Source organism: Phyllopteryx taeniolatus, chromosome 9 (genome assembly GCF_024500385.1).
Source record: "Phyllopteryx taeniolatus isolate TA_2022b chromosome 9, UOR_Ptae_1.2, whole genome shotgun sequence".
In the NCBI taxonomy this organism is placed as follows: Eukaryota; Metazoa; Chordata; class Actinopteri; order Syngnathiformes; family Syngnathidae; genus Phyllopteryx; species Phyllopteryx taeniolatus.
In genome coordinates, this window is record NC_084510.1 from 8041985 (window position 1) to 8056393 (window position 14409).

Genomic DNA, 14409 nt, shown 5'->3' on the forward strand with positions numbered 1-14409 from the left:
GTCACGTGGTATGGCTTCACACGCATATAATTGGTCTATGTTTCGTTCTGGACTCACGCACTACCGTAAAGCCGACAGTGGGTGCCGCAGTTAAAATAAAAGCGCCCCGTAAAATTGACCAGGGATCGTAATCCTCCTTTTTTGTCTGTAGTTCTGGGTCTGTATAGAACATCTTCTGCGTCCGTACCCGAACCCCTGTCCGCCATATACTGTATGATCAGGAAATAGAGGACAACGGTGTGAAGGAGGAGCCTGGACGCAGCCCCTGAACGCACCATACGTGGCGGGCCTCGTACTGTATTTGAACGTCGAGCGGCGAAGGAGCATCAACCGGGTTTTGTCGTAGCTCACTTCAGATTAACCGACACATTACAGATAACATATGGCATGCGTTTTTTACAACGGACTATGCAGTAACATCGCTTTGTCTTTTGGTATGTATGGCGACGACTGAGCAACTATCCGTGGAGGCTAAACGTTACTGTGTTGGCTAATGCGGCTCACGCTCAGCAAATTAGGCCAATTCGTTTGCAGTTTGCATAGATATTTGCGGAACACACCTGCGTCTTGATGTATAGTATAGCCCGCTTTGAGTGTTGACAACAGGACGATCGTTGGGTAATTAAGATGCCTATTCGAGCACATTGTGCGATTTGCTGCGATTTCTTCGATCACTCCAAAGATGTTGCTGCTGTCCCCTGCGGACACACTTTCCACCATGAATGGTAACGGCAGCTAAGAAAAGGCATCTTGGGTGTTTTAGTGTTTTAATTGTTTCATACCCCCCACCTACTAGCCTTCTGCAGTGGTTTCAAAAAGGCCCAACAAAAACATGCCCACGATGTCGGAAGCAGGTAATTTACGCATATATATCAACACGCTAGAAGCGCATGTTGATCTTAATTAAAAAGAGATACTTTCTCCTCTGTGTGTAGGTCAGCAACCGGCAAATCATCAGCAGGCTCTTCTTTGACGCTGATGGAGAGGAAACGCATTCTGCTGACCCAGAAAGTTTGGAGGTACCAATGAGAGCCAAACATTTCCAAATTTGCACGAAAACATTTGAGTTATATACTCACGCTGTGGTTCCCCATTCTCAGAATGAGCTTAATAGGCTGAGGGCCCTTTTAAGCGCTAAAGGTAAAACAATATATATAATTAGATGATGATGATTCCCGGTTAAACAGATGTTTTCCCCCCGCAGAGCGAGACTGTCGGGACAAACAGAAAACAGTAGATAGTTTGAAGGACTCGGTGGACAATCAGAAGAGAGACCTGGGCGGTATGCAGAAAGAGATTTCAAAGAAGGACATGTTGTGTTCTGCTCTCAAAGTATGCAATCTGTTCCTCCCCGTTTAAATGCATTTTGTCTTCGAACGCCTATCCCGCGCTGTCAACATCATGTTCATGATTTTGCTCCCAATTATTACGTCCCAGAAACAAATGGCTTATCTGGAGACTCAACATGAAGACTCTCAGGCTGCCAAGGACGAGGCCCGTAGACTGAGGACCAAAATAAAAACATTTGAAAGGTAACTGCACTCCAACTGGGCTCACATAAATCCATTTGTCCTCAAGCATACGTGTAAGTAATAGTCGTTCTGCTGCTGGCGTGTCTCCAGCCTGGATGTTTTGTTACAGGGCCAAAGAGCGGAGGTGGAGTCCATGATCACAGACATGGGTGTGAGTCATGCTGCTGTGGAGCAGCTCTCCATCTACTGTATCTCTCTCAAAAAGTACGTAAGACTTAGGCCCGGTACACACTAGTAGACTAGTAGTGCCTGTCTCAGCTGACTATGGGCGAGAGGTACACCCGAACTGGTCGCTAATTAATCACACGACATCTGTAAACAAACAACCATTCGCACTCCCATTCACACCTACGGGCAATTTAGAGTCTTCAATCAACCTACCGCGCATGTTTTGGGGATATGGGACGAAACCGGAGTACCCGGAGAAAACCCCCACAGGCACGGGTAGAACATGCAAACTCAACACAGTTTGAAAATTAGCTAGCTATCTCCACTCAAAGGTTTTGAACCTGGGTCCTCAGAAATGTGAGGCAGATGTGCTAACCAGTTGTTCACCGTGCCCCACAATAAATTAACATTAAAAAAATAAATAAAAACACTCACTTTTAATCTAATCGACAAAAAAAGCATTATTATTCGAGCTAGACTGATATGTTTCTTTTTAGGGCCAATACCAATTATTCCTAGTCAAGCAGGCCAATAACCGACATTTGAAGCTGAAGCTTAATTTGCAGTAAAAGGGAAAATGGTGACGTAAACATTTTGAATACTACTAACTCTAACACTTTGTAAACACTTTGCCTTTAAACACGTTTATTAAAAATCTTTTCAGACTTTCATGTTGTTGTTCTTTTTAAATTGTAGACATATTTGTTTTAAAATTATTCCAAAGTGAGGATAAGAAGTACGGAAAACGGATAGTGTTTCTGTGTCGTCTGGGTACAAATCGGCGCATTTTGATGACAAGCGCACATTAATGGGGTACTGTCTATCCAATCTGCACATTCACGCTGCACTTGCATTGGCAGATATCACATATGTTTCCGATTATTATTCACAAATGTAAGAGGCCTGATTACGCGCTGAAGCTATCCAATTCCATGCATCCGTCGCTACCTTGACTCCTATCCGATCTGTGGCACTTGAGAGTATAAAAATCTGAATTGTTACTTAAACCCTGCAGTGGAAACCCAACTTAATTCTCCATGAATGATTTGTTGTTATCCACATTTACATCACCTGCATTTAAAAAAAAAAAAAATTTTTTTTTTTTAGAGAGTATGACAACTTAAAGGGAAGCTTGAAGTCTTCTAATGACATGTGTGAGAGGCTAAGGAGAGAAGTGCTCACCTCCAACGACAAGGTTACCTCAATTTAGCAAGTCAATAATCATAAGGGTCATTTTCAAATAATTTGATCAATAATGGTAGACACTTGTAACAAAATCAAAGTTAGCATTTTTTTTTATGCCATGCTGAAACATATCCGATGAGTTTTTCCTGGGTTGGGTTGCCGTCGCTGTCGTCATAGACTGTTTCGTACTCCTTGAACGCTGTCAGCTGGATCCATTCCACACATCCACAATCCACACACAGATGTAATTGTGAATATTACTCCGCGGCGGACTAATATGCGAGCGCATCGGCCTGAGGTTCCGCCTGTGCGCTCGGGACCTGCTTTGGATAAGTCACAGGAGTTGACGAGACCAGAAAAAACACTTCTGCTGTTAAGAAGTAACGGTACCTTTACTTCGTTACAATGATCTAAATGTCGCTAGCTACTTTTATTGATCAATTATTGCTTATTTATCAACTATTTTGTGCGCGAGACTATGACTTTGACTTCCGCATTGGGCGCTGTTTGCGCCTACCCAATTTATGCGCTAATGACGTTTAAGTCTAGTTCACCAATCAAACGACACACGAAATGTGTGTCACATGACCTCACACAACGTCTTCTATCGGGCTTCCCGGACAAAAGTATTAACACGAGATAAGCCAGCCCGGCTGATTGTCGTGCCTTAAGTGGCTGCCATTTTGGGACGGTCGTCGTTACCATGAAGGCAACAGCGCGCTACTCGTGTTTACATTTGGACGAACAAAAACAACAGTTTTCATGTGCTGTAGTATTTGTCTGGCACTGTCTGCTCAAGTGTGGATATTTCAGCCCACTTCTAACTTTAGAAAACACCGTGCAGTAAATTGCGGATGTTGTCATTTTCACAGTGCATACACACAAACGCAGCAACATCAGAATTTGCACATTCACGTTATTTTATATTATTTTATTTTTTTGTAATGTTCATGCTGTGGTAAAACAAAATCAGAAGTTACTATTTACTCAGTACTTGAGTAATTATTTCACTGTATACTTTTTACTCTTAAGTCATTCTTTTGGATACTGCTTGAGTCACTTTATTGTCAAGTAACGGCACTCTTGAGTACATGATTTGGCGCACTCTACCCACCTCGGGCGGACGTCCTCTATTGTTACTCTTATGTTTAAGGAACATTTTTGCTCCTCAGATCAGCCAGTGTCGTATTTGTTGCACTGGTCTTTTTCGCATTGAGATGCTGCAGGTCGTGGTCCTGGTTGCGGTCTCAGCGGAACCGCGAAGCACACGTAACATCGGCGACAAGAGTTGATCCACTAGTACATCTTGTATTAATTAGGAAACACGCCTACAATTATCTAATTAGTTTACGGATGTTAATGTTAAATGTATTAAGCAACAGAGCGATGTTAGGGATTATGTTACAACACATAATGAACTAATTTCAAATTCAGAAATGGCCCATAAAAACAGAAAAATATTGTACTTAATATTTTCCTGGAGGCATTTGGGATTAACCTTTTTGAAGTTGGTTAGAGTGAAAAATGCAGTGAAACAGACTGATTTTAGTCAATTCATTTCCAGAATGAGCGTGCTTAAAGAGGAGGATGCTATTCATGTGGCACAGCTTGAAGCAGGCATCAGGTGGAGGTGGGCTTGGCTCAAGTTGGAGGCCAAAACAAACAAAGCAAAGAAATGAGGCAAATAGAATTTTAATCTTAAATTTGCACATCGACATGTACTTGAGTGGTGTAAATAAATGTTTTTCTGCGTGAAGAGATGTTTTTTATTATTATTTTTTGCTTTATTGTATACTCATCAGTCTTCCAGATTGCTTAATTTATGTTAAAATCAAATTCCCCCAGACCCTCCCCCCCTACAATTATTTTGTCACCTTTTTCATGCCTTTTGGTGTTTGCATGTCTGATTGCAACAACATAATGAGGCTCTCTCCATTGGCATTAACTGTTAAGACGGCTTGAGTGAAAAAGTAGGCGTGTTTGTAGTAGAACCAAAAAAATGAACTCTGGAGACACGAAGATGCATTTGTGTTAGTTTTCATGGAAAAAGCATATTAAGCAATAGGAGAAAAATCCTATAGATGTAAAAAATTTAATTGGCATCTTCCAAAAACATGTATTTCATGAAACTTAATTTGGGATACCTAACAGTAAAGACTTTTTGGCATTAAAAGTTTGAAAAATATTTTAAGGATTTTTTTTTCTTCGAAACAATTATGGCCTTTTGATGGATAACAATTGCTAATAATTCAAATACTCATATCAGTAAAATTAATTGATTTTCAAAAGGAAATCCAGTGGGCCATGTCTTGACCGTTATCAAATTATATGAAAATGACCCATAAGAGTTTGTTGGTTATTATGCTTATGTTTACATAACATTGTGTGTGTGTGTGTGTGATTCAGTTCCAAAAAGCTTCGGCTGAAGTGCATCAAAGGAAAGAGGACATGAAGTCGCTGCAACACGATCTAGCTAATGCTGACAAAGAGATATCTGTAAGGCAGCGCAACATAATGGTTTACATTTAGGCATCAAAAGAATCCTTGTTTTTATGCCTGCATCTGTGTCTTTCCACAGAGTTTAAAGAAGAAGGTGGAGTTTCTTCAGAAATCTCTGAGCACGCCAAAAAGGACAAATGAGGTGCTCAGTCGGCTCGTGTTTGAGAGGTACATTCCACCTATGAGAGCTGGATATAATGCTCCATACATTTCAATTTGGCCATTTTTTTATGTTTTTTTATTAATCGGGCTTTTCCTTGCTACCCTTTCAGCCCTGTTCCAATGGAGCTGAAACAGCCTTGCCTCCACCAGCCTATAGATGGCGATGACATTGACCTCAACTTAACCTATGATGTAACTACACCAGATGACGTGGCCAAGAGACCAGTAAAGATCCCAACCAAGAAGATGCGTTTAGATCATCAACCGTGTGTATTTTGCGTATTGCAGTGCTGGGGTTGCATATTGTTTTTTTGTCTTACCTCAAAATTAAATAACTAATGACTAATTGAAGTTTAATGCACTTAAATTTGTCAGGGCATCGGTATCCAAACACAATGAGAAGGCTTCAACGTTAAGCAAGGTAGCCTTTAGTGTTTCACAATGTCTGTTTCCAAATCGAAAGTATTTTTCACTCAGGGTATTTTTCCTCTTAGGCCCGAGAGAAGGATACAACCATGGATCCTTTCATGAGGAACTCTCTCCTCTTCAGAAACAAGACTTTTGGTGGCATGCTCGACCCTCGGAGGAAGCTTGGATCTGTATGTAAAAACAACCACCTTTTTCTTTTGAATGTCCAATCCAAAATGATTTTTTTTTTGTGTGTCTTTTGATCATTTAAAGTGCTTCTAATTTCAGGTGCATAGTGGTTATGATGGATTAGGAGGACGAACCAAATTCATCCAACCTGTATCCTCCTTTTGCACTCCATTGTTTTACATGTTAATTATGGTTTCCCTCAAATGGCCAGAAAATAGCTTAACTATGTTCAATTGATTTATAAAAAAAACAAAAAAAAGGGGGGGGGGGGTGGCTGTTTTTTTTTTTTTTTTTTTTTTTTTTTTTTTTTTTTTTTTTTTAAATGCTTGCAGTATCTCAATGTTATTAGAAGTGAAGTCAATTTGTAATTCATGGACAGATTTGAAAAAGAAACATGAAGCAGACGCACATGATTTGCTTTAGTGCGCCCTATGCTATGATTTGGTAGACAGATCTGGCCCCTGGGCATTGAGTTTAAAACCTTTGCCCTAAGAAATCGATGGTTTGAGTGCCATTTTGTCAACTTTTGACTTGTGTCCTAATCCGTAATAAATTCATATTAGCAGCATACCTATTTTTTTTACTTCCTCCATCTCCAAATGGCAAAACCAGGGATTAACAACAATAGATCATTTGTTACATGACCAGTGTAAGGTGAATGGCAATGTTCCTTAACCCAACCCTCCCACACAGTCTCCGTTGGCAGACATTCGCCCACTCAAAAAAGCTAGAAGAAAAAAGGTGAGCAGGCCTCCACCCAAGATGGTGTCATGCCTGACGTTGGACAGCTTCCTGGAGTGATGAGTGAGTCCCATGACAGGATGCAACATGACGTACGGCGCAGAGCTTTCATCATTCATCCTCAAACGGGACTCTTTCTAATCGCAATGAATTATTTAAAAGCAGTGAGGTGACTGACCACTTCGTGAGTTTTTTTTTTTTTGTGTGTGTGTAAAAGCACGTGTTTTTTTTATGTGTGGCTGTGAGTAAACATGCAAACATTTTCCAGAGGTGACTGTGCATCAATGTATCTGTGATCATGTGATTGATCAAGGGAATCTTATCTAACCCGTTTCAGTGAGCATTTTGAAAGCTGGTTATTTTAGCACTTATTTCAAATCTTCTGTGTTGTAGTGTATGCATTTCCAGTCGTCGCCATCAGCAGTAAACCAACTCCAATAATAAACAATATTTTTATTCATGTCTGCTCTCGGCGGTGCTTCATTGGTGCCTTCTCCAGCAGAGGGGTGTAGAACCCCTGAAGGTGAAGGTGCTTCACAAATGGTGTACTTTTTGGCTGCATTGCTTAGGTACATTTTAATTTAAGTTCTCCTGTGTTACAAGTATACACCATGTGGTCATCATTACTATGAAAAAGGATACAATTTACTCCATTGCCTTGTTTGTCCAAGTGATTGTGTTTTGGTGACAAGGTAAATGACCACTTTGACATTGTACTGCCATGATGCTTACAGACTGCTTTAAATGCTTTGCGCCAATAATACTGGAATGCTGAAAGCATTCCCAATTTTTAATAATGAATGTGTGGTGCATTTTCCAAACAATTTTCAGTGCAATCAACTGTTCAACCCCCCCCTGTCAGAGTAATCTATAACATTTAATATAACACAACAACTCATGCAGTGCTTTCGGAGCCAGTAAATATGTCCCATGAACCCCAAGAGATTTCCACAGTAGGCTATGTATCTTCCTGTGGATGAAAGGTGACCAGACAACTTATTTTTTTCTTAGACAGCAAATTTACAATTTGCAACAATGCCTTCCTTGGCAGCAGTAAATGAGCGTGTCTTTTTGTGCCGTATGACAACGGATTTTTACGCCGCTGCGATGAGTTTCTTGCGTGCCATTTGTAACTGCAAAATGTGTTGTGCCGAGGAGTTGGACCCTTGAATGCCAACATCCACTAATCACAAAAAGGTTGGGGAGCTGGGTTTGGGGGGGAAATTTCAGGATGAATGTAAAATGCCATAGGCCAGTTATAACTTATTGGTCAACTTCATTTGACCACCTCTAAAACCTTTGAACGCACATGTCCAACTGACTGAATTTTCCTAAAAGTGAATTGTTTGTGTACTGTATATGTGCCCTGCGATTGGCTGAATCTAAGGTGTATCCTACCCTGCTTCTCACCCAAAGTCAGCATGGGGGCGGTGGTCCGGTACCCATGCCCCTCCCTTTGGAACTGGGCGGGCTCGCTAGTTTAGCCCCTTGTTGTGGGTGGAGGGGGCCAGGCCCACCCTTTCTCAATGTGCCGGCTCAGCAACTCCGTATACCAGTTGACTAACATGCATGTGATATGGTCTTCATTCACTAATAAGTTCAATAGGCGTGCTATAAGCTTTAATTGCTTGTGCTCGGACCACTAATAACAACACAGGTTATACTAACATATCAATTCACAGGTTCTTACGGGTGTTCAGACACTAAAAAGGAATTCCACCGCACCACTCATCAGTAGCACTCCCTCGCTCATTTCCCACATTCTGTCCTGTCCTGCCCTTTTCTGTCCTCTCTCATCTTGTTCTCTTGGTTAATTATTGCATGTCCACACCGGGTGCCCCGATCCACTAATAAGAACACAGTTTGACTGCTGTAATGTTACTTGTGCTCAAATATCCAGACTAACTATTGTTCTGCTGTGGTTCTCACCCCTATTCCCCTTGTCCACTCTGTCCCCCTGTCTGTCCCCTAAAGCCCTTTTCTGGCTGGCAATAAACAGAATAATTAAAAAATGTTTTCAGACGTCAGGCGCACAAGAATATTCCATAAAATAAAAGGCCCATATTGTTTCAGCTGGTGTTTGAGAGACGTGACATGCAAGCATACGTGCGTGGCTGCTGTGGCATATACCCATTTTAATGTTCTGTCGTGTGTGACTGTGTGTGTACCTGCCGTGGCATACGTATTTTGTTTGTGTGCACGCGCTATTGTGAGTGTGGGCGCACTTGGATTTTTTTAGCGTTAAAATTTAGGGATGCACAATAACGTTTTTTTTCCCACCAATACTGACTTCTCCAAGCCAATACCAATACCCAATATACTTTTTTAAAAATGATTTATATCAGAGGCCAAGGCCAAATTTCCAGGCCAACGACCCCAAAATTGATGGAAAGCTGGAGCACGGGTCCCCTACTTATGTATATTGTATATAATTGTATTTAATATCACACTGGTTGTATAATAGAATCCCTTTTTATTCATCCATCCATATTCCATACCGCTATAAAATGTTTTATACTAACATATAATTTATTGTCATATACAGCGGCTGAAATAAGTATTTAACACGTCACCATTTTTTTCACTAAATATACTTCCAAAGGTCCTATTGACTTGAAGATTTCACCAGATGTTGGCAACAACCCAGGTAATCCGTGCATACGAAGAAAGTAGAACAAATAAGCTCAGACATGAAGTTGTGTGTAAAAATGTGAAATGACAAAGGGGGAAAGTATTGAACACAAAGAAAGGGAGTTGCAAAAAGGAAGGGAAAGCCAAGACAACACATAAAATCTATCAATAATAATGACAAGCCAGTTAAATACTGGGAGAATATAGTCTGGTCGGATGAGCGCAAAATTGAACTGTTTATCCAAACATAATGCACACCACATTTGGAGGAGAAATAGCACTGCATATAACCCTAAAAACACCATGCCAACAGTGAAGTTCAGAGGTGGGAACATGATGGTGTGGGGCTGATTTTCAGCAAATGGTACTGGTAAACGTCACATTATTCAATGAAGGATAAATGGGCAAATGTACCGAGACATTCTTGACAAAAATCCGCTGCCATCTACGAGCATGATGAAAATGAAATTAGGGTGGACATTTCAGCAGGATAATGATCTAAAACATACTGCCAAGGAAACTTGGTTCCAAAGAAAAAAAATTAAAGTTGCTAGAATGGTTTAGCCAATCATCTGACTTTAATCCAATCAGAAATCTATGAAAAGAGCAAACTCAAAGTCCATAAAAGAAGCCCACAGAACTTTCAAGATTTGAAGACTGCTTGTGTGGAGGAATCGGCCAAAATCACAAGAGCAATGCATGCGACTAGTTTCTCCATACGGGAGGCGTCTTGAACCTGTCATTGCAAACAGGGTTTTCTGCAAAGTATTAAATGAATACCAGTTGGCCTGTTCAATAATTTTCACTGTCATTTCACATTATTACACATAACTTAATTTGTGATCTTATTTGTTCTACTTTCTTTGTATGTATGGATGACTTGGCTTGCTCCCATCTGGTGAAATGTGCATGTCAATAGCACTTTTGGAAATATATTTAATGAGAAAAATGGTGATGTGTTAAATATATCATCGCTGTATCATATGTACAGAACATGTAATAGAAGAATAAAAGAATGTCTTTTTTATTTTCACTATACACAATTACAATTAGAATGAGATGCGATGAATTATGTACCGTAGTTTATTGTGCAATCAATACTATCGTATTGAGCATTAGTATTAATTAGTGAACTTATTTTTTTTTTTCAAAGTTAAATAATACACCGGTTCAAATATTCATGCGTTTTATTTTAAACAATATAAGAACGGCTCATCATTAATGTTCATGTTCATTTAAAGACATTTGAATTTGTGGCTGGGCAAAGAGTGCCGGGGGGGGGGGGGGGGGGGGGGGGGGGGGGGGGGAGTGTTGGTGTTGAGCAAGCCGTTAGAGGCGCATCATTGATGGATACGCACTTGCGCTTTTCCTGCCCAATGAAGGAGGCCCATTGTGTGTTTTGATGTTAGTTCCATTTGTAGATGATTTAAAGTACTATCCACTGGACAACTGTAGGAGCGGCGTTTGCGAGGTTTAGCTGTTTGTTACCTTAGCCCAATTGTACGTCCGCATATGGCCAAACCGCCCCCACTTGCTCCTCTGTAAGCTTGAGCTCCTAAGCAAGGCCGCTACTTCGTAGGCCACTGGGTCTTGCCGCGAGTGTCGTAGTTACAAACTCAAAGTTACTGGATGGGCGTAATTTCAGTGCTGGCAATAAAAAGCTAATTTACTGCAGATATTGACTGTTTTTGGTGTTGTAAGTGAAGAATTTTGGTCATAATATACAACCCCAATTCCAATGAAGTTGGGACGTTGTGTTAACCATAAATAAAAACAGAATACAATGATTTGCAAAGCATATTCAACCTATATTTAATTGACTACACTAAAAAGGCAAGATATTTGAAGCCATAAAAGTCTAAGTGAATGATTATTTGCTAAAAACCAAAAAGTTTAGCAGTTTAAACATTAAATATCTTGTCTTTGTAGTGTATTCAGTTAAATATAGGTTGAACATGGTTTGCAAATCATTGTATTCTGTTTTTGTTTATGTTTAACACAACGTCCCAACTTCATTGGAATTGGGGTTGTACATGACTGTCAGGAGCCAATGCAGCAGGCTGTCTGTGGCAACCAACGCACCGTTGAATTATACGACACTAGTTATCAGTCCAGTTTTTTGTGGTATCGGACCCGATGAGTGTGATGTCATTTTTCCCAATATTGTAGCGCCCCGATAATTATTGTGCATCTCTAATTAAAATGTGACACCCCCCCCCCCCCCCCCCACACACACACATTGATTGAATGCCCATTTATTGAACACGCTCTGGCTGATTGGATTTAGTATTGAGGCAGTCCTCTTCATCATGCAGTTTACATTTTGACATCACAAGACCTAGACAACACCTATTAATTGATCAACAGTACCATGCCATTGTTAGGCTTTAAACAGGATGTTCACAAAGGGAAATGGCCACTGAGCTTAAGAGTGTCATCAGCTGGTTGCAACAGAGATACGGAGAGACTGGAAGTATCACAAAAAGGCACAGAAGTGGACATCGTTGGAAATAAAAAAAAAAAAAAAAGAATCATGAGTGAATTTCGCCATTCAGCTCCTCGTTAGAGAGAAGCAACTTGTGCAAAGGTACTGGAAAATTTGACTTGTGCATTCAAAGGTTTAGAGGTCAAACTAAGTTCACCTGTGAATGTCATAGTGTGTTTAGGTTCATTGTGAAAGTTCACCTGAAGGTCGACTATCTCTAACTTTTTGTGAATAGTGTACACAAACAAAAAAATCCTTGCTGTGGTAGTTAACGTTCCTTCACAATAAGTTCTGTTAATTTTATCATTTTCGTCAAGGTGAGCTCTTCAGAGCAGATGGGTCCAGAGTGAAATAGTCATGGAGAATAAAGAAATCTAGGAACATTGCTGGTGTCATAGCTAAAAAGGAGGGGGGAGAACATCGCCCAAGATGCTGTAAATGCTTCTTTTCTTCTGTTTGACTGATCATGTCAGTAAGAGCGCTTGTGATGTCATGTGATGAATATCTCATTTGAGTCTCTTTTACTGTGACCTGTCTGGCTCAATCTTTGACTCTCCGTTCTGTTTGTCGTTAGATTTCTGCGATAGGTGTGTGGACACAGTGGCTGCCTGCACCACGGCTTTGAAGCTACGCTTTCGCTTCTGTACGTTCTGCTCCGGGTGGAAGATGATCACGTAGACTTTGGGGATGTAGAGCATGCCCAGGGACACTGTGGCACTCAGGCTCATAGACACCGTCAGGGTTGTAGTCTGGATGAACATCTAGAAAAGGAAGAAGTGAGATGAAAAATCTTTTTCACGCTTGCACATACTGGACTTCATTAGGTACACCCGAGAACCCATACAACCTACACTAACACGACAGATCAAAATAGGAGCAACCAACAAACTGAAACAAAAAATTAAAATAAAAGCAATATTTTAAGGGGAACCAAGGAAAAATTACATCTAAGCAGGAAGAAATGGAGACCGAAGTTCAAGGTGAAGTCTGTTGGTCCGTGGCAAGTAGTATAAGCAGACAACAGCAAAGAGGATGGCACTTGCAACCACAGACTAGTAAAACATCTCCATCATCTTGCTGCACACATTGAAGGATTTGACCTTCCTCAGGAAATACGGTCTGCTCATTACCTTCTTGTAAACAGCTTCCATGTTAATGCCCCATTCCAGTCCATGGTTCAAGTGTACTCTCAAGTACCTTTACTGCTGCACAATACAAGTACTTGTACAATCTTCTCCCCCTGATGGTGGGATAGACTGAGTGGTGTTCTCCTGTCCATCCCTAATACACCCCACTACCGCAGAGTCATCCGAGAGCTTCTGCAGATGCTCCATAGTATTGGAAGTCTGAGGTTTACAAGGTGAACAGGAATGGAGACCGAACAGTCCCTTGTGGTGCTCCAACATCACAGGGTGCTGAGATGCCAGGAGATGCCGGGCGATGAGACAGCCTTCCAAAGCATCTTAAGCTTCTTAACCGGCAGAAAAGGTTGGATGGTGTCGAATGCACTGGAGAAATCAAAGAACATGACTCTCACAGTACCTCTGCAATCATCCAGGTGTGAATGAGCAGAATGCCTCAGATAGGGGACAGCATTATCCATACCAACACGGGGCTGGTAGGCGAACGGCAGGGAGTCTTGTTTTGCTTGTGGTCGCAGGTGGGCCAGAACCAGTCTCTCCATCGTCTTCATGACTTGACGCCAGCGCAACAGGTCTGTAGATGTTGAGGCCAGATGAGGTGGCTTTTTTTGTTACCGGTACTATGCAGGGCTCCTCTTTGTATTCTGCAATGCAGGATGTGCATAGTGGTGCCATAACATTTGCAATAGCAAATGTCAGTAGCTAACAGGATAAAATGTGGTGTTACTGAAATACTCCCACCATGCTCACAAATCATCATGGTGACGTAACTATTTGAGGCACGTAAACAGATTATACTTCTGTTTTATTGGGCGTCTTTGGTTTGTCATTTTTGCATCTTTGTTTCACTGCACGAGGATACTATGTTCATGTTGTGCTTTTGAAGAGCACTCTGCTATTTGGTTGTGTTTTGTAGTCTACTAGATCAGTGATTTCCAAAGTGTGGTACGCAAGGCTCACTCTACTACTGGAATCACCAGGGCTGTCAAATGTTACGAAACATCAGTATTTTCTTACAGAAATCACTGAACGTTGACTTATTACGGAGGGAATACTGATTGTTCCGGATATTGGAAAATAAATCCAGCGTCCGACATTGAACAGCTGTTTGGCGCACGCTATTTTACTACGCCCACGGCTGCCAAGAAGCCAATGCGAAAGTTCTCTTTGCGTCTGGCGTCAACGCGTTGTAAGTCACTGATCTGACTATATGATATTCTGAATGAATAAATGGATAAGTACATCTAAAAACAATATTATATAAATC

The 14409-nt window shown here is 41.0% G+C and overlaps 2 protein-coding genes across 2 annotated transcripts in view; one reads left to right on the top strand and one right to left on the bottom strand.

The window, feature by feature from the left end:
• The first annotated feature begins 58 nt into the window (after positions 1-58).
• Positions 59-7344, top strand: traip (TRAF-interacting protein). The gene is made up of 15 exons (XM_061784376.1): positions 59-725; positions 797-854; positions 936-1019; positions 1101-1140; positions 1205-1332; positions 1438-1532; positions 1623-1736; positions 2808-2895; positions 5292-5381; positions 5464-5552; positions 5657-5812; positions 5922-5967; positions 6041-6145; positions 6243-6293; positions 6837-7344. The coding sequence occupies exons 1-15, from the start codon at positions 628-630 to the stop codon at positions 6942-6944; spliced, it is 1350 nt and encodes a 449-aa protein (XP_061640360.1). The 5' UTR covers positions 59-627; the 3' UTR covers positions 6945-7344.
• Positions 7345-10821: 3477 nt separating this feature from the next.
• grm6b (glutamate receptor, metabotropic 6b) overlaps positions 10822-14409 on the bottom strand; it is a 28628-nt gene continuing 25040 nt past the window's right edge. Inside the window, exon 11 of the mRNA XM_061784374.1 lies at positions 10822-12761. Coding sequence (XP_061640358.1) covers positions 12522-12761 — 240 coding nt within the window. The 3' untranslated portion in view covers positions 10822-12521. The remainder of the gene's footprint in view (positions 12762-14409) is intronic.

Excerpts from the sequence above, each read along its gene's own strand:
- traip (XM_061784376.1), top strand. The coding sequence starts at position 628 with ATGCCTATTCGAGCACATTGTGCGATTTGCTGCGATTTCTTCGATCAC. Across the intron at positions 2,896-5,291 it reads TGCTCACCTCCAACGACAAG|TTCCAAAAAGCTTCGGCTGA; the intron begins GTTACCTCAATT and ends TGTGTGATTCAG. Across the intron at positions 5,382-5,463 it reads ATGCTGACAAAGAGATATCT|AGTTTAAAGAAGAAGGTGGA; the intron begins GTAAGGCAGCGC and ends GTCTTTCCACAG.